The sequence below is a fragment of the Artemia franciscana genome, chromosome 7, assembly GCF_032884065.1.
Source record: "Artemia franciscana chromosome 7, ASM3288406v1, whole genome shotgun sequence".
Classification (NCBI taxonomy): Eukaryota; Metazoa; Arthropoda; class Branchiopoda; order Anostraca; family Artemiidae; genus Artemia; species Artemia franciscana.
The window spans coordinates 16377703-16397088 of NC_088869.1; the positions used below are offsets into that span (position 1 = coordinate 16377703).

General features: G+C 33.9%; 2 protein-coding genes across 3 annotated transcripts in view; one reads left to right on the forward strand and one right to left on the reverse strand.

Moving 5' to 3' along the window:
* The first annotated feature begins 55 nt into the window (after positions 1-55).
* The window catches only part of LOC136028906 (tRNA (32-2'-O)-methyltransferase regulator THADA-like), a 190001-nt gene continuing 170670 nt past the window's right edge, over positions 56-19386 (forward strand). The window contains exons 1-3 of the mRNA XM_065706865.1: positions 56-80; positions 1337-1426; positions 6131-6370. Of these exons, the coding sequence (XP_065562937.1) occupies positions 1353-1426; positions 6131-6370 (314 nt within the window). The 5' untranslated portion in view covers positions 56-80; positions 1337-1352. The remainder of the gene's footprint in view (positions 81-1336; positions 1427-6130; positions 6371-19386) is intronic.
* The window catches only part of LOC136028907 (uncharacterized), a 41192-nt gene continuing 28244 nt past the window's right edge, over positions 6439-19386 (reverse strand). For both annotated transcript variants that reach the window (XM_065706866.1, XM_065706867.1), the window contains exons 4-5: positions 12974-13089; positions 6439-6694 (exon numbers count right to left, since the gene is read on the reverse strand). In XM_065706866.1, coding sequence (XP_065562938.1) covers positions 6638-6694; positions 12974-13089 — 173 coding nt within the window. In that variant the 3' untranslated portion in view covers positions 6439-6637. The remainder of the gene's footprint in view (positions 6695-12973; positions 13090-19386) is intronic.

The window sequence follows — 19386 nt, forward strand, 5'->3', positions numbered from 1 at the left end:
ACTTTTTTGTATTTTACTTGAAGGGTAACTACACATTAACATTTAATAGATGGAACTTGTGGCTTTAGTAAGAGGGAGTGGTGAGTAGAGTTATAGCTGAATTTTTCGCAAACTGCACAATTTTTAAGGAGATATGAGACTCGTGATTACCTAAAAATAGAAACTTGTGGCTCTCTTGAAATGCTTGTGAACATACCTTGGAGTGATTTATGTATTTCAAAAATAGATCATGGTTGACTCAACCTGATGGCAGGGTTTTGCCAGCGTGGTTGGATTTAGTGCCAGTTAGTAAATGAGGCTGATAAATTTTCCTTGAAAATATAAAGAAGGGTGGTAAATACTAACCACTTGGAGAAATAGTCCTGACCATGGTAACCAGGACACATCTCTCTGAGGACGCCTTCGTTTTGGTACTTTATTTATAGAAAAGATAAATAAAATCACAAATATTTAGCCAAAATAAAAAATAATTTGTTTCAGTAGTAGCAGTAGCACCATCAGTAGTAGCAGTTGCAAGTAGACACAGTTGCACTTGCAAAAGTCACAGCTGCGTGTAGCCATAGTCACGGTTCCAAGTAGTTGTGGTGGCAGTCATATTTGCAAGTAGTTGCGGTTGTAGTTGTTAATAGCTGGATACACAGGTGGTTGATGCAGTCAGAGTTGAATATACTGACAATTGCAGTTAGAAGTAGTTGAAGTTTGCAGTCGCAAGTTGTCGAAGTCGTAATCAGTCATAGTCACAAGTATTTGCAATTGCAAGTAGTCACAAATGCAAACAGTCAAAATCAGTCACAGTTTGAAATTGTCACAATAGTAGTAGTACTAATTGTATAATTTGTAGTTTAGCAGCCCTGAAAGATTCAATTTAATGCTTTCAGCTGTTCCTTAGATGATGTTTTGAAAACTTGCATGCATAGAATGCGTTTTGATTTTGTTCATACGATATAATATCTCCTGACAGTTTCATGTTAATGCCCTTACCCATCCCACATATATTCCAGATAGGCATTTTGAACATCCATATTTAGCTATTAATGTTTTGGACAAGGAATATAGTATAAAAGCTATAATAGGCAAAGGTAGATGCAGCTTAAGCAGAGGGAGGGGTCTTATCAGTTTGGCTGGTTAGAAAACTCTCTCTCTCTATCTCCCCCTCTCTCTCTCACACACTCTCACTCTCTCTCTCTCTATCTCTCTCTCTCCCCCTCTTTCTCTCTCTCTCTCTTTTGTGAAATGATTTTTTTTTAAAGGTGAAGCTAAGTTTTGCGTTCAAATCATAGAAAGCAGTGTGAATGAAATAGAGAAAAACCATTAATTTTCCTATGTTAAATTACAGGCTTGTCATCACTGATATGGATATTCAAACTATTGTGCAAATGGTGATGGATCTCAGCAAGAAGGATCCTAAAAGGAAGGACATTATGAGGTGAAAATCACAAATAATTATGATATTGTTGCTAATACTAACAACCCATTACAACACCAAACCGTCTGAGGACAACAGATCTGTGCACCTTCTTCTTCCACCTTATTCAGAGCTTTCTCCCTTTTCTAAATCCCTTCTAGTTTTATGTTTTGTAAGTGTTTTCCTATGAACTTGTCTTGCCCCATTTGGATTCGTCCTGCTTTTCATTTTGCCCCAATTGAATCGCCAAAAAGCACCATTTTTTTATAACGTATTGTCCTTATTTTATAAATTTTGACCCTCTTAACCTTTCTTTCATAATATTCCTAAATATGGGGATCAAACCATTTTTTCCACAGTTAATTCTTTGACTTAAAATCATTTAAATAAGTGCTTAGAAGTATCCTTTGACAGCCCCTCTTGAAAGCATCTATATACTCGTATTCCTCTACTTTTCAAAGCGTTAATGTTTCAGATACATGTCTGATAGTGATTGCCATGGCTTTGAATAACTTAATCCTAGCTATAAGACTATGTTTCTGTTCCTTGTAACTAGGCTATTTTAAATGCAGAGTCTTTGTTATTCTACTTTTTGCATATTCCATTATGGAAGATTAACCATTGATCATGCATCCACCATTCCTTCTAGCAATGCTACGGAGGTAAGCGAAGCCACCAACTCGGTCAGTTTATCAGTAATTCGCATCACCTTTTTGTCCTCAGCTACTCCTAATGGTGTTGCAGGAGCAGTACTACTACTTTCGCATAAATTTTTTTCTTGTGATCTTCGATCTGTAGTTCTGAAGTGATAAGAGATGTATACTTGAAATTGTGTGTTGGTATGGGAATCAAAATTCTGGCAGTTTCCCAGAAAGAAAAATTCCAGATAGAAAGAAAATAGCAAAATTTCTGGTAGTTTTCCAGGATGAAATAAAATCCAGACAGAAAGAAAAAGTGTAAAATTTCGGGTCGTTTTCCAGAAAGAAAACCAGTTTTTTCCCCAGAAAACGAGATTGACCTGTTATTTTTTTCACGATGTAGATGGCATCAGAACAAAACTATCCTAGCTGGGAAAGTGAATTTTTCCAGAACAATTTTATGTTGTGCTCTTGCAGAACATCAGATTATCTCTTTGTGAACCAGAGCGCAAAATTCCATATATGTTTTAGATTTCTTGGAAGTAATTCTGAAAAAGTCAATCTCGAATGCCAAATTTACATTTTTTGATTGTTTTCTGAATTGTTTGATTTTACGCCTCCTGTATTTTAACCAAGTAATGATATAAGAAGCATATAATTTCCAAAGCTATTGTGACGCATCAAATTGTTTCAATATCCTGCTGGTATTTTTATTTTTTTTTTAGATGAAGTAGAATTTTTTCAATCCCTCATATAAAGATATTGATCTTCTAAAAACTGGAACTGACATTGGTTTTCCAAAAATAAAATCCTTTCTATAACTTTTTCTATTTTGAAATTTCAATTTAGCAAATTCTCAACAATTGTCTAAGCAAAATGTCCTACATTAGAAGCAAAATTTCTTCGAAAACTAATAACTTTGAATAGAACTTCATATTTTTTTTTTCAAAAAGCTAAGCAAATTTCCGTATCTCTCATTAGTTTTTGAAAAACAACACCGTAAATCTTGATTTCGAAAGACAGCAGTTTCTATTTTTTTTTCTTGAATATTTTAATTTTAATTTTATCATGTTTTTGATGTTTACTGCTATGGAAAGGAAACAAAAGATATATACTCTTCTAAATCTGAAAATGAAATGTACACTAAGAAATCATTTCTAAAGTTGCCATTGGGAATTGGTTTTCTTTCTTGATATTTTTCTTCTGTGACTTTTTATGGCACTTGGTATTAACCAATCGGAAAAATCAGAAAAAAGGAGGTATTTTTAACTTACAAACGGGTGGTCGGATCTTAATTAAATTTGATGTTTGGAAGGATATCGTGTCTCAGAGCTCTTATTTTAAATCCCGACTGGATCCAGTGTCATTGGAGGGAGGTGGGGAACCGGAAATCTTGGAAACGCTCAAAGCGGAGAGATCAATATGAAACTTGGTGGGAAGAAAAAGCCCAAGTCCAATATACGTGACTGAAATAACCGGACCGGATCCGCTCTCTTTGGTGGAGTTGGGGGGAGGGGGGAGCAATTCGGAAAAATTAGAAAAATGAGGTATTTGTAACTTACGAACGGGCGATCAGATCTTAATGAAATTTGATATTTAGAAGGATCTTGTGCTTTAGAGCTCTTATATTAAATCCCGACCGGATCCGGTGACATTCGCGGGATCGGGGTGGAGGGGGAAACCGGAAATCTTGGAAAACGGGAAAATTGAGATATCTTACGAATGGGTGATTGGATCTTAATGAAAATTGATATGTAGAAAGATCTCATGTCTCAAATGCTCCATTTTCAATTCAAATCGGATCTGCGAACAGGGGGGGGGAACATAAATCTTGGAAACCGGAAATCTTGCAAAACGCTTAGAGTGGAGAGATCGGGATGAAGCTTAGCGGGAAGAATAAGCAAAAGTCCTATATACGCAATTGACATAACTGGACTGAATCCGTTCTCTTTGGGGGAGCTGGGGGTTGTTAATTTGAAAAAATTGAGGTTATTTTTAACTTAAGAACGGGAGACCGGATCTTAATTAAATTTGATATTTAGAAGGATTTTATGTCTCAGAGCTCTTATTTCAAATCCTGACCAGATTTTTTGACATTTGGAGGAGTTGGAAGAGGAAATCAGAAATATTGGAAAACGCTTGGAGTGGAGAAATAGGGATGAAACTTCTTGGGTAGAATAAGAAAGTGTCGTAGATACGTGATTGACGTAACCGGACTAGATGTGCTCTCTTTGGGGGAGTTAGGGGGTGGGGTCCAGTGTTTTGGCGAGTTTGATGCTTCTGGACGCGCTAGGACGATGAAAATTGGTAGGCGTGTCAGGCAGCTGTACAAATTGACTTGACAAAGTCGTTTTTCCTGATTCGACCATTTGGGGGACTGAAGGGAGAGGAAAAATTAGAAAAATTGAGGTATTTTTAACTTACGATTGGGTGATCGGATCTAAACGAATTTTGATATTTAGAAGGACCTCGTGACTTAGAGCTCTTGTTTTAAATCCCGATCAGAGTTAAGCCCCTGATTTTGCCTTTTAAATCAATCTATTGATTTTTATAATTTTGGTAGAGCTCATAACATATGAGCTCTTGGCTCTTCCAACCTCGTCACAAGTGCCATATGAGCTCTTTGCTCTTGTTCAATTTTGTAGATCTTATTTTGCAAATTTCCTACACTTTTGTCTAAGTAAAATGCCCTAGCTTTGAAGCTTAACGTTTTAGAAATCAATTTTATCTTTGATCGCTGGAGCAAAATTTTTGCATCGCTCATAAATTTCCGGGAACTAATTCCAGAACTCCCGATTCCACACTGTACTCGCACAATATTATTATTATTCACATCACTGATGCCTTTAGCTGACTTATCCGCTATTCTATAAGTTACTGAGATTATGAATAATGTCTGATGTCTGAAATTGTGTCACATATTATTAAATTAACCCATTTTTCGTGGGTTTTCTGTATTATCTCTTTGAAAGGAGAACGGTATAGGATTTCTGCTTATATCCTCCTTTCTAAATGGCATATATGAAATTTTATTGTCATAAAATGAAAAATACCCTTTAGCTTTTAAGGAAAAATCCAAAGGACTTCTCGAAAATTAGAAAACACCCGTCTAACCATTGTGATGAGAAGAGTTACAACCATAGCTGTCATGTTAGGCTTCGTTTTTATATTGGATTTTTTCTTCTCTGTATTTTTTTATAGCAGGTTTGCATTGTCTCTAGTCTTTGTAATTACTAATTTTACTGTATAAGACACTAAAAATTTCACTTGTAAAGTTTGAAAATGGATATTTGTGGATTCGTTCTACTATAGAATTGGTGAAAATGATAATTTTTCCTTAGATTAAGATAAATGTTTAACCCTACCCTTTTAGATAAAGGCACTCTATGAGTGAGGGTACACTAGGTTAATCTCATAGCTTCAGCTATGACAGTTGGGATTTATGTTGGGAACATCAACAGAGGGAGAGTAATGCATTTAGTTGTAAAATACCAACAGTTCAACAATATGCTGAACAGTATAAAAAGTAGCTTCTCCTTAAACTAACCGATAAATAATCAGTGGCATCAGTGGCATCAGGGAGGCTGCAGGAGTCATTCCCCCTTAGATTTTGGACAAAAACTTATTTGGTATTTTCATTGACAAGTATTTTTTTATTAAAGAAATTGAAAAAAAATTGTCACCCCTACACCCTAGATTTTGGAAGATACCCCCTCCCTCCCCTCTACATTATCATGAATTAATGCCACTGAGATAAAAAGACAAAAATTTCTTTGATATGGCAAAGGAATATCATGGAATTTTAGGGAAATCACTATATGGGAAGAATTTGCTTCAAGTCTTGAAAGTATCATTAAGAAAATTAGCTGTGTGGTTTACTATCGTATCGTTTGTACTACCATTTTATCTTTCCTGTTCCCTAAATCTCAACTACATCAATGTTTAGCAGGACTTTGATCAAATACTTTATGGAGAAAAAAACTTCCGTGCATGTTTGCTTTAAAAACTGAAAATTTAGAAGAATCTAGATCTTATATCTAGAGTTCTAGACTATTTGTGACTTGTTTTATTTTTCTGATCTTTTTAGGAAGCTGAAAGAAGAGGAAAAGAAAGCAGCAGAAGATGTTAAGAAGGCAATGGCGTCTGTTTTAGTGACAAGAAGAGCTAAGTTGACCACAGAGTCATCTATAGAAGATTGTATCTCATATTTTGATGCCATTCGAATTTTCCTTGATGACTTTAGGTTTGGTAGAGAAGTTGTACTATCATCTGAAGAAGCAGTTTTGGGGATCAATAAAGTTTTAAGATTCTTAGTCAAAACCTTGAAGTAAGTCACCATTATGTATAAAGCGTGTCAAACTAATTGCATCCAAATGAGACTGAGTGAATGATTTGTTGTTTGATTTTCAAAATTTGTACAATATAATCTTCACTGTTTGATACAAAATTATATACTGGGTTTATCCATTAGGTAATAAACCATTTACTTTTAATCACTTAACACTGTACAATTACATTTTCACTCGCACTGAACTAAGACTCAACAGCAGGAATGTTTGAACCGGTCTGAAGGTTGAATTGGCCAAAATTAGGTTTAAACACAAAGACAGCAGCAGAAAAGATGATATAGAAAGCTGCAGCAGCAATTCTCCTGGAAAATAAAATATTTTTATTAGATTTTTCTTTAATCCTGGTGAGTAGGGATGGTTGGAAATGATGAAAGAAAAAAAGTTGAAAACTTATTCTGCTATTCTTCCTTGATAGTCTTCATGATTCCTCTTTAATAATCCTCGATAGATTCTTATTGCACTACCTTTGATAGCCTTCCTCTGCAGTAAAAAATATTAGAACAAAAAGGGAATATTAAACAACCACAAAGAAAAAAGATTTTTTTTTATTGCTTTTTATTCTTCTAATCTTCTTTGATAGTCTTCTTGATTCCTCTTAGATAATCCTTGATAGATTCTTATTGCACAACCTTTGATAGTCTTCCTCTGCAGTAAAAAACATTAGAACAAGAAGGGAAAATTAAACAACAACAAAGAAACCAGAGAGTTTTTATTCCCTGTTATTCTTCTATTCTTCCTTGATAGTCTTCTTGTTTCCTCTTTAATAATCCTTGATAGATTTTTATTGCACTACCTTTCTTCCTCTGCAGTAAAAAACATTAGAACAAAAAGGGAATATTAAACAACCACAAAGAAAAAAGATTTTTTTTTATTGCTTTTTATTCTTCTAATCTTCTTTGATAGTCTTCTTGATTCCTCTTAGATAATCCTTGATAGATTCTTATTGCACTACCTTTGATAGTCTTCCTCTGCAGTAAAAAACATTAGAACAAGAAGGGAAAATTAAACAACCACAAAGAAACCAGAGAGTTTTTGTTCCTTGTTATTCTTCTATTCTTCCTTGATTCCTCTTTAATAATCCTTGATAGATTTTTATTGCACTACCTTTGATAGTCTTTCTCTGCAGTAAAAACATTAGAACAAGAAGGGAAAATTAAACAACCACAAAGCAACAAGAGAGTTTTTATTCCTTGTTATTCTTCCTTGATAGATTCTAATTGCACTACCTTTGATAGTCTTCCTCTGCAGTAAAAAACATTTGAACAAAAAGGGAATATTAAACAACCACAAAGAAAAAGTTTTTTTTATTGCTTTTTATTCTTCTATTCTTCTTTGATAGTCTTCTTGATTCCTCTTAGATAATCCTTGATAGATTCTTATTGCACTACCTTTGATAGTCTTCCTCTGCAGTAAAAACATTTATTCTTCTATTTATATGCAGTAAAAACATTATTCTTCTATTCTTCCTTGATAGTCTTCTTGATTCCTCTTTAATAATGCTTGATAGATTCTTATTGCACTACCTTTGATAGTCTTCCTCTGCAGTAAAAAACATTAGAACAAAAAGGGAATATTAAACAACCACAAAGAAAAAAGAGTTTTTTTTATTGCTTTTTATTCTTCTAATCTTCATCGATAGTCTTCTTGATTCCTCTTAGATAATCCTTGATAGATTATCTATCAGGATTCCTTGATAGTCTTCTTGATTCCTCTTTAATAATCCTTGATAGATTCTTATTGCACTACCTTTGATAGTCTTCCTCTGCAGTAAAAAAAAAAAAAAAAATACAACAAAAGGGGAAAATTAAACAACCACAAAGAAAAAAGTTTTTTTGCTTTTTATACTTCTATTCTTCTTTGATAGTCTTCTTGATTCCTCTTAGATAATCCTTGATAGATTCTTATTGCACAACCTTTGATAGTCTTCCTCTGCAGTAAAAAACATTAGAACAAGAAGGGAAAATTAAACAACAACAAAGAAACCAGAGAGTTTTTATTCCCTGTTATTCTTCTATTCTTCCTTGATAGTCTTCTTGATTCCTCTTTAATAATCCTTGATAGATTTTTATTGCACTACCTTTCTTCCTCTGCAGTAAAAAACATTAGAACAAAAAGGGAATATTAAACAACCACAAAGAAAAAAGATTTTTTTTTTTATTGCTTTTTATTCTTCTAATCTTCTTTGATAGTCTTCTTGATTCCTCTTAGATAATCCTTGAGAGATTCTTATTGCACTACCTTTGATAGTCTTCCTCTGCAGTAAAAAACATTAGAACAAGAAGGGAAAATTAAACAACCACAAAGAAACCAGAGAGTTTTTGTTCCTTGTTATTCTTCTATTCTTCCTTGATTCCTCTTTAATAATCCTTGATAGATTTTTATTGCACTACCTTTGATAGTCTTTCTCTGCAGTAAAAACATTAGAACAAGAAGGGAAAATTAAACAACCACAAAGCAACAAGAGAGTTTTTATTCCTTGTTATTCTTCCTTGATAGTCTGCTTGATTCTTCTTTAATAATCCTTGATAGATTCTAATTGCACTACCTTTGATAGTCTTCCTCTGCAGTAAAAAACATTTGAACAAAAAGGGAATATTAAACAACCACAAAGAAAAAGTTTTTTTTATTGCTTTTTATTCTTCTATTCTTCTTTGATAGTCTTCTTGATTCCTCTTAGATAATCCTTGATAGATTCTTATTGCACTACCTTTGATAGTCTTCCTCTGCAGTAAAAACATTTATTCTTCTATTTATATGCAGTAAAAACATTATTCTTCTATTCTTCCTTGATAGTCTTCTTGATTCCTCTTTAATAATGCTTGATAGATTCTTATTGCACTACCTTTGATAGTCTTCCTCTGCAGTAAAAAACATTAGAACAAAAAGGGAATATTAAACAACCACAAAGAAAAAAGAGTTTTTTTTATTGCTTTTTATTCTTCTAATCTTCATCGATAGTCTTCTTGATTCCTCTTAGATAATCCTTGATAGATTATCTATCAGGATTCCTTGATAGTCTTCTTGATTCCTCTTTAATAATCCTTGATAGATTCTTATTGCACTACCTTTGATAGTCTTCCTCTGCAGTAAAAAAAAAAAAAAAATACAACAAAAGGGGAAAATTAAACAACCACAAAGAAAAAAGTTTTTTTGCTTTTTATACTTCTATTCTTCTTTGATAGTCTTCGTGATTCCTCTTTGGTAGTCTTTTATAGACTCTTATTGCACTACCTTTGATACCTCTACCGTAAAAAGTTGAGAACAAAAAGAAAAATAAAACAAATAAGAAAAAACCAGTGTTTTGCATTGTTTTTGATTCTTCTGTTCTTCATGCTTTTCTATTCAGAAGTGAGTAACTCATCCATGTAATAATAAAACTTCTATAGCTTTATAACTGTTAGTTAAAATGTATATAGCTATAATTTTTAAACTTTAGTTTCATATCATTTATTTCCTTTTTCGTGGTATTCATTAGTTTTAATAAAAACATAAAAATCTAGTAACATTCCATATTTAGTAAATATAACAATATAGTAACATGTTTTCATGTTAGATGGTAACATAACAAAGTAATAGTAAAATGGTAAAACTGACCGACTGTTTTCATTTAGTGTAATAGTTTTCGCTGTATTATTTGTTTATTCATGATAATATTTCTCTCCTGTCGTCTTAGACGGTAATTTGATGATTTGACCTGATTTGGTAATTTGGAAAAATTAGAAAAAATGACCTATTTTTAACTTATGAACGGGTGATTGGATCCTAATGAAGTTTGATATTTAGAAGGGTCTCGTGTCTCAGTGCAACCCCCCATTGCACTTCCTGGCTGAAGGGCCAAGAAACGGAGATCAGCACCGCCGGTACGGACTGTAAAGTCTAATGCCGTATCCTTTTTTTTTTACCTCGTGTCTCAGAGCTATTATTTTAAATCTCGACCGGATCTGGTGCCTTTGGGGGAGTCGGAGGAGGAAACCGGAAATCTTGGAAAACGCTTGAGAATGGAGAGATCGTGATGATACTTTGTGGGAAGGATAAGCACAAGTCCTAGATTCATGATTGACATAACCAGACTGGATTGGCTCTCTTTGGGGGAGTTGGGGGGGGGAGGTTAATATGGAAAAATTATAAAGAAATAAGGTATTTTTAACCTACGAACGGGTGATCAGATCTTAATGAAATTTGATATTTAGAGGGACCTCGTGTCTCATAGCTCATATTTTAAATCTTGACCGGATCTGGTGACATTGGGCAGAGTGGGAGGGGGGACCGGAAATCTTGGAAAACGCTTAGAGTGTAGAGATCGGGATGAAACTGGGTGGGAAGAATAAACTTGGCCGGATCCGCTCTCTTTGGGGGAATTGGAGGGATTTGCTAGTTTGGGTACTTCCAGATAAGCTAGTACGATAAAAGATTGCTGTTGTATCAGGGACCAGACTAAATTATGTTAGAAATAGTCCCTTCCCCGATTCGACCATGTAGGTGGGGGTGGGGAGCGAGCAAACGAGATGGTTGAGAAGAATTTTATTTGCCTATAAAGCAAATAGTTGTTCTTCGTAAGTATGGCTTGTGGTCTAAGGGTATGATTCATGCTTACGGTACGAGACGTCTCAGGTTTGAATCTTGGACCACAGCAATTTTTACATGAAGAAGATCCGAAACTAGATAAGTGATCAATATAGTGATCGCTGAAAGGTGACAGGCGTATCAGAGACCCGACCAGATTAAATTAGAAATAGCTGCTTCCCCGGTTTGACCATCTGGGGTGAGGGGGAGTGGAAGGACGGTTAATTTGGAAAAAATGAAGTATTTTTAACTTACGAACGGGTGATGGAATCTTATTGTTATTTGATATTTAGAAGGACCTCGTGTCTCAGAACTCTTATTTTAAATCCCTACCGGATCCTGTGACATGGGGGGAGTTGGAGGGGGAAAACAGAAATCTTGGAAAGCGCTTGGAGTGGAGAGATCGTAATGAAGCTTGGTGGGAAGAAGCTCTTGGCTCTTTTGACCTCGTCACAAGTGTCATATGAGCTCTTGGCTCTTGTTTTTTTTTTCAATGTACTCTAATTTTAGTGCGGACTATGAAATTTTATAATGAATTAAATTAGAAAACCAAGCTTTTATTTCAAAGAAGAATACAGTGGCGATAAAATCTAAGAAGAGAAAAAATTAACTAATTTAAAAAACCAAACTTAACATGACAGAAATATCCATGAAAGTAGAAAGCAAGCATAAAACGAACTGAAGTTATAATGAATAATTAAGCCAACCTCGTCCACAAATGAGAGTAGGCATTTTCCTCCTCTCAAGTCACACTTTAAACTAGAGCTCCATTCGATCCTTTGCAGAAAGCCACATACGTATTGAACTTTTTTTTTCTTTTACTGTAATATAGATAAGAAAGGTGCTTGTATGATATGTGCCCTACCTAATATTCTTCATCTAATTAGAACCTTGGATTTTCCATAATTTTGGGATCAAAATATAATGAATATAAAATACTTTATTAACAAAATTATGGGAAATTCCAAAATTATGGAAAATCCAAGGTTCTAATTAGATGAATAATATTAAGCAGGGCGTATATCATGCAAGTACCCTAAGAAAAAGTAAATTTAAAATAAAAACGGCAAATATCCATTTAAATGAGAATCCATAAATACAATATAGATTTTTAAAATCTGAAGTTTTTGTCATGTGTTAATTCTAGTGTTAATACTAGATATTTCTTTTTATTTCTATTAATAAACGCTAGACCTTTGTTCGCTTTTTGATGAATTTTTCATATGTAATATGCACGACTTTCATTGCAATAGAATATTCTGATTGCAGCCACATATTCAATGATTTTTGTTTTATATAATTGAATACGATTAAATTTAATTATTAATAAATAATTAATATTTATTATTAATATTTATCAATATAATTAATAATTTAAAATTAAATTTAATTTTAAATAACTAATTATTATTAAAATAATTGAATAGATTAATTTTTCATATCAAATTGTTGCACAGGACATTGCCATAATCTCAAGAAAGTTGTACAATTTCAGCTGCAAATAAGAAAGTTACGTTAATTTTAGTGCGAAATTTAAAGTCATTTGTCAGAAATAGAAAATACGGGGGGGGGGAGTATCCTTCCTTTGCTTAATTATCTTTTTATAAATGTATCGATCCAATCTCTCTTTCGGAAATATAAATCCCGTTACCACTCTCTTCGCCCTGTTAACACCCCAAAAGGCATCCCAAGCCAACAAGTCACCATTGACGGTGACGGTCAATGTTCACTCAAATCTGGGACGCTTTGTTAAGGCCTCGCCGACGAAGACAGTAGAACCAAGAACTCCCTTTGCCTTAGAAACCATGATAGGCGTTAAAAAACCTGGAGGTTCCAATAGATCAGTTTAGAGGCTCTTTTTACCTGTGTGAATCCTTATGCAGCCAAAAAGGAGGAAAATCATTTATTTAAAAATGGTTTAAGCAAAGATTGGGTTCCTTACCAACCCATGTGTAAACCTTGGTATAACAGCTTGTTGAATGCGAAATGCTTCAAAAACTGATAAATAATGCAAATACCTTTTCCACTTCAAATGATTGGATTTCAGAATTTGTTGCTGGAGCAGACGGATACTTATTCTCATACACGGGAAGCTCCTCGCTGGAAGCTCTCATTCCAGTAGCTTCTGTCAGATCTGCAAGAAAAACTGTAATGCCTATTGCGCAATTTAGCTTTTGCTAAAAACCGTGCACAAGAATAGAATTGGCGAATATGTGGAAAAGTACCTGACTTTTAGAACACTGAATTCCACCCAAAGAGATTGCTTTTCCTGTCTACTTCTTTGTCAACTAATTTAAATATACTTCGATTTATTGCCTCACAGTATAAATATCGAACAGTTCGTGGTAACGAACTGTAGTAAGGAGCGACCCGGCTCAATAGTAAACGAAACTCTAAAAAACAGAATTTTGATGCTAAAATATACATCAAAAGAATCAGATTTTCATGCTGATTTTAAATACATAAGTTTCATCAAATTTAGTCTTTGTCATCAAAAGTTACGAGCCTGAAAAAATTTACCTTATTTTAGAAAATAGGGGAAAACACCCCCTAAAAGTCACATAATCTTAACGAAAATCACACCATCGCATTCGGCGTATCAGAGAACCCTACAGCAAAATTTTCGAGCTCCTATCTACAAAAATGTGGAATTTTGTATTTTTGCCAGAAGACAAATCACGGGTGCATGTTTATTTGTTTGTTTGTTTGTTTTTTTCTTTTCCCCAGGGGTCATCGTATCGACCAAGTGGTCCTAGAACGTTGCAAGAGGGCTCATTTTAGCGGAAATGAAAAGCACTAGTGCCCTATTTAAGTGACCAAAAAAAATTGGAGGGCACCTAGGCCCCCTCCCACGCTCATTTTTTCTCCAAAGTCAACAGATCAAAATTTTGAGATATCCATTTTGTTCCGCATAGTCAAAAACCATAATAACTATGTCTTTGGGACTGACTTACTCCCCCACGGTCCCTGGGGGAGGGGCTGCAAGTTACAAATTTCGACCAATGTTTACACATAATAATGGTTATTGGGAAGTGTACAGTCGTTTTCAGGGGATTTTTTTTTGGTTTTGGGGGCTGGGTTGAGGGGAGCGGGCTATGTGGGAGGATCTTTCCTTGGAGAAATATGTCATGGGGAACAGAAATTCAATGAAAAGGGCGCAGGATTTTCTAAAATTACTATAAAAAAACAATGAAAAAATAAACATGGAAAAGTTTTTTCAATTGAAAGTAAAGAGTAGCATTGAAACTTAAAACGGACAGAGTTTATTACGCATATGAGGGGTTCTAAAAATACTTTAGCCTAAAGAGCGAGGTATTTAGGAGGAGATAAATACCTCGCTCTTTATGCTATAGTATTTTTAGTAATTTCAACTATTTATTTTACGGCCTTTCTGATTCAGGGGTCATTCTTAAAGAATTGGGACAAAACTTACGATTTAGTGTAAAGAACGAGGTATTAACGAGGGTACAAACCCACTCATATCTATATATATAAAAATAAGTTGTCTGTCTGTGGATGTGTGGATGGATGTGTGGATGGATGTGTCAGGTGACGTCACCTGAAAAAACTGGATTAGGTGACGTCAAAACTGAAAAAACTAAAAAAAGGCAAAAACTACAAAAAAAACTAAAAACTAATAAAAAAAATAAAAAAGCTAAAAAACTAAAAAAACTATAAAGGTAAAAACCAATAAAAAACTAAAAAAAAAACTGAAAAAACTAAAAAAAGGCAAAAACTACAAAAAAAAACTAAAAACTAATAAAAAAAGTAAAAAAGCTAAAAAACTAAAAAAACTAAAAAAACTAAAAAAAGGTAAAAAACTAAAAAAAATAAAAAATAAAAAAAAACTAAAAAAAAGGAAAAAACTGAAAAATAAGCTAAAATAAAGGTAAAAACCAATAAAAAACTAAAAAAAAAAAGGAAAAAACTAATAAATGACGACACTCAAAGAGAAAGCGACCAGGACAAAAAACTAAAAAAAAAGGCAAAAACTACAAAAAAACTAAAAACTAATAAAAAAAATAAAAAAGCTAAAAAACTAAAAAAACTAAAAAAAGGTAAAAAACTAAAAAAACTAAAAACTAAAAAAAAACTAAAAAAGGTAAAAACTAAAAGAACTAAAAAAGAAAAAAATAAATGACGACACTCAAAGAGAAAGCGACCAGGACAAAAGGAATGTTCGATTAGCAATCAACAAAGCACCGGGACACAGGGAGTATAAATGACGACCAGGACACAAGTAAAAAAAAAAATTAACAAAACTAAAAAGAAGGTAAAAACTACAAAAAAACTAAAAAGAAAAAAAAACTAAAAACTAATAAAAACACTAAAAAATCTAAAAATCTAAATAAACTAAAAAAGAAAAAAAAAGGAAAAAAATAAAGGAGAAAAACAAAACTAAAAAACGAATGTATATACAGACCGGTACACCGGGATACAAATGACGACCGGGACACAGGGAATATAAATAACGACCGGGACACAGGGACACAACTACAACGGGGACACCGGGGGAAACAGGGGGATATAAATGACGACCGGGACAAAAAAACTAAAAAGAAATAAAAACTAAAAACTAATAAAAAAAACTAAAAAATCTAAAAATCTAAATAAGCTAAAAAAGAAAAAAAAAGGAAAAAAATAAAGGAGAAAAACAAAACTAAAAAACGAATGTATATACAGACCGGGACACCGGGATACAAATGATGACCGGGACCCGGGACACAGGGAATATAAATGACGACCGGGACACAGGGACACAACTACAACGGGGACACCGGGGGAAACAGGGGGATAACCTGACAATCTATTTATATGCAAAGACAATGGGACAGCAAAGAATGTTGTATATTCGCAAGTTTTACGTAGTTAAAACCATATATATATATATATATATCTATATTCACAGGTGGGACATAGGGACACAACTACAATGGCGCGTAACTATTATGGCGCGTAACGACTTACGCGCGCGGGGGGGCTTGGGGGGGGCGCGAAGCGCCCCCACCAACTAGGTGTTGGGGTGGCGCGAAGCGCCACCCCAACAGCTAGTACATAATAAAAATTAAAGAATATAAAAGTTTGTTACGTAAGTTAATTCTTAAGTTACGTATATTTTTTACTAATAAAAATAATCGTTAAAAAATAAAATTTATAGTTGCCTTTTTATGTAACCGAAAAATTGCATGGCAACTAGGCCTCCTTCCCCATCCCTCATTTCTCAAAATCGTCTGATCAAAACTAAGAGAAAGCCATTTAGCCAAAAAAGGAATTAATATACAAATTCCATTTTAATAATTTATGTGTGGAGAGCCAAAATCAAACATGCATTAATTCAAAACGTTCAGAAATTACATAAAAAAACTAGTTTTTTTTAACTGATAGTAAGGAGCGACATTACAACTGAAAACGAACAGAAATTACTCCATATATGAAATGGGTTGTCCCCTCCGCAATCCCTCACTCTTTACGCTAAAGTTTGACTCTGCCACAATTCTGCTTTTTAAAACAATTAAAAGCTTTAGCGTAAAGAGCGAGGGATTGCGGAGGGGACAACCCATTTCATATACGGAGTAATTTCTGTTCGTTTTAAGTTTTAATGTCGCTCCTTACTTTCAGTTAAAAAAAACTAGTTTTTTTTATGTAATCTTTACAGCATTGTGGTCTTGTTTAAAAAATGATAGTTAATAACGCCTTGAGAGTCAAGCGGTGAGTATCACCAAGCTTTTGATGTCTTTATATAGTGTCTGAAAGTTTGTCTGGCTCACGATGTGGCCAGTGTACATGGAGGAGTTACTTTTATATTGATTTTGTCAAAAATTACCGGTGGAGTCCGCTGATATTGGAGCTTACGATACTCTATATGAGATTTATGCTTACTTCACTCCATGACTTCCTTCACTTTATGAAAACTTTGGGCCTGTTATAATATTATATATAATATAATATGTTTTGTATTATATATGTAATTAATTATATTGATATATGATATATATAATGTATATATTATGTATTGTATATATTATTATAATATATTGCGCAAATTATATAAGCCCAAATTAATTTTTCATAGCCGACTCATTGGCACCCACCAGCGAGGGGGGGGGAGAAGGTGAGGAGAATGATAACTTTTTCCTCTTTGTTATTAACCCATCGCCCAAATAAAAGAGATTCTTAAAATTGGGTAAAAATATACACAAAAAATTCTTTGGGTACATGTGGGCCAAGTTTCTATTGTGTCTGTGATGCAAAGCCATGAATGTTGACGTAAATCATAGACAAAACTTGTAGACGACACTCTATATGAGATTTGTGCTTACTTCACTCCATAACTTACTTCGCTTTATGAAAATTTTGGGCCTGATCAGACCAATATTGATGATTTTCGCCACATATTGTTGGAAGCAGCCTTTGTTGTGGTGGTGCCTGTTTACTTGAAAAAGAACAGCACAACATAAGATTTGTCGTTCAATGTGTCCATTCTCTGTGACCTTAGATATTTTTTTTTCTTTTTTTTTTTTTTTTTTTTTTTTTGCAGAACATGTCACTGTTTTCCAAAAATAAGGCATGGTCGGTTTAGATGAGCCATGTATTACTAATAGGTATTAAATATAAATTTGCTTTACAGTTTTTGTAAAGCCTAGTTTCTCTAATAGCTGTTGTAGCTTAGCCAAAATAGCTACTCTGAGTAATGCAAAAAAATATCTTTAGCACGTGTTTTAAAGATACTAATTAATGCTGACAACTTTACGTCTAGACAGAGCTATCTAATTGAAAGTATGAGCATCGTTTGTAGGAACATAAATTTGGCTGCATTTTATAGTAGAGGGGCAAAGGACCCGCTTTGGTCCTGCTATCATACAGATTGAAAATTGTTGCCTTATTCCGCTTAAACAAGATACCACTTATGAATCTCTCTCCAAAAATTGCAAGTGACAGAGGCAGGGGGTGGGGTAAAGGGCTACTGACCCACTTTGGTAGTTCTACAATCGTAAAATTCAAAAACCTGTCATGATTCTGCCTCAACCAAGATGAAAAATGTCTATATTTCTGTTAATAAGCCGTCAGTGGGAGCGGGAGGAGGACTGGAGGAGTCACAGACCCACTTTATACCTCCAGCGGATCCAAATGGATAATAGTCGCTTTATTTTTCCTTCGAACGAAGTGCAACTTGCCTATATTTCTTTTAAATGCTTGGGGGATTTTGTTTGAGGGGGCTATGGACCACTTTGTTTATCTAATTATAGAGATAGAAAATGGTTTTAGCGTTTCCAATTGAACAAGATGCTACCTGCCTATCTTTTTGCCTAAGAGTTTGTCATTTGTGGGGCATTATCTCCAGCTTGAACTCGTTTTGCAAATTGAAGACTTGGGTCGTTTTTGCACCGAGTCAAAATATGCCTCATTTTTTCCACCGAATTCGTGCAAGAGCTAGTTTTTGCCGTCATAATCCAACTTTTTTTTTTAAACTGATGCATCATCTCATGAAAACATTTTGTAGGAAAGATAGATGTCAAAAACTCCGGTCAGGTCATTAAGGATTATTGATCAGAGTTATATATATATATATATATATATATATATATATATATATATATATATATATATATATATATATATATATATATATATATATATATATATATATATATATATATATGTATATATATATGAACGCGCTTAAGTCGTTACGCACCATTGTAGTTGTGTCCCTGTGTCCCACCTGTGAATATAGATAAAAGAGAAAAGATTTCTCTTTTCGTTATAGATATATATATGTTTTTAACTACGTAAAACTTGTGAATATACAACATTCTTCGATGTCCCATTGTCTGTGCATATAAATAGATTGTCAGGTTTACCGACTCTTGAACATGCAACATAAAATTGTCCATGGGAAAAACAATCCGTATTCAGATCTATACCTCATTATTCTAATGATTGTCCTTGAGCTTTGTTGATGGTGATTGCTAATCGAACATTCCCTGTGTCCCGGTCGTCATTTATATTCCTAGTATCCCGGTCGTCATTTGTGTCCCAGTGTCCCAGTCTATAATTTCTCTTTGAGCGTCCCGTTCATCATTTATATTCCCTGTGTCCCGGTCGTCATTTGTGTCCCGGTGTCCCGGTCTGTAATTTATCTTTGAGTGTCCCGGTCGTCATTTATATCTCCCGGTCGTTATTCGTGTCCCAGTCTGTAATTTCTCTTTGAGTGTCCCGGTCGTCATTTATATTCCCTGTGTCCCGGCTTTTAGTTTTCTTTTTCTCCTTTATTTTTCATTTTTTTTCTTTTTTTATTTTTTTTTCTTTTTCAGTTTTTAGTTTTTTTAGTTTTTTTATTAGTTTTTAGTTTTTTTTCTTTTTAGTTTTTTTTTAGTTTTTTTTTCTTTTTTGGTTTTTAACCTTTTTTTTTAGTTTTTTAGCTTTTTTA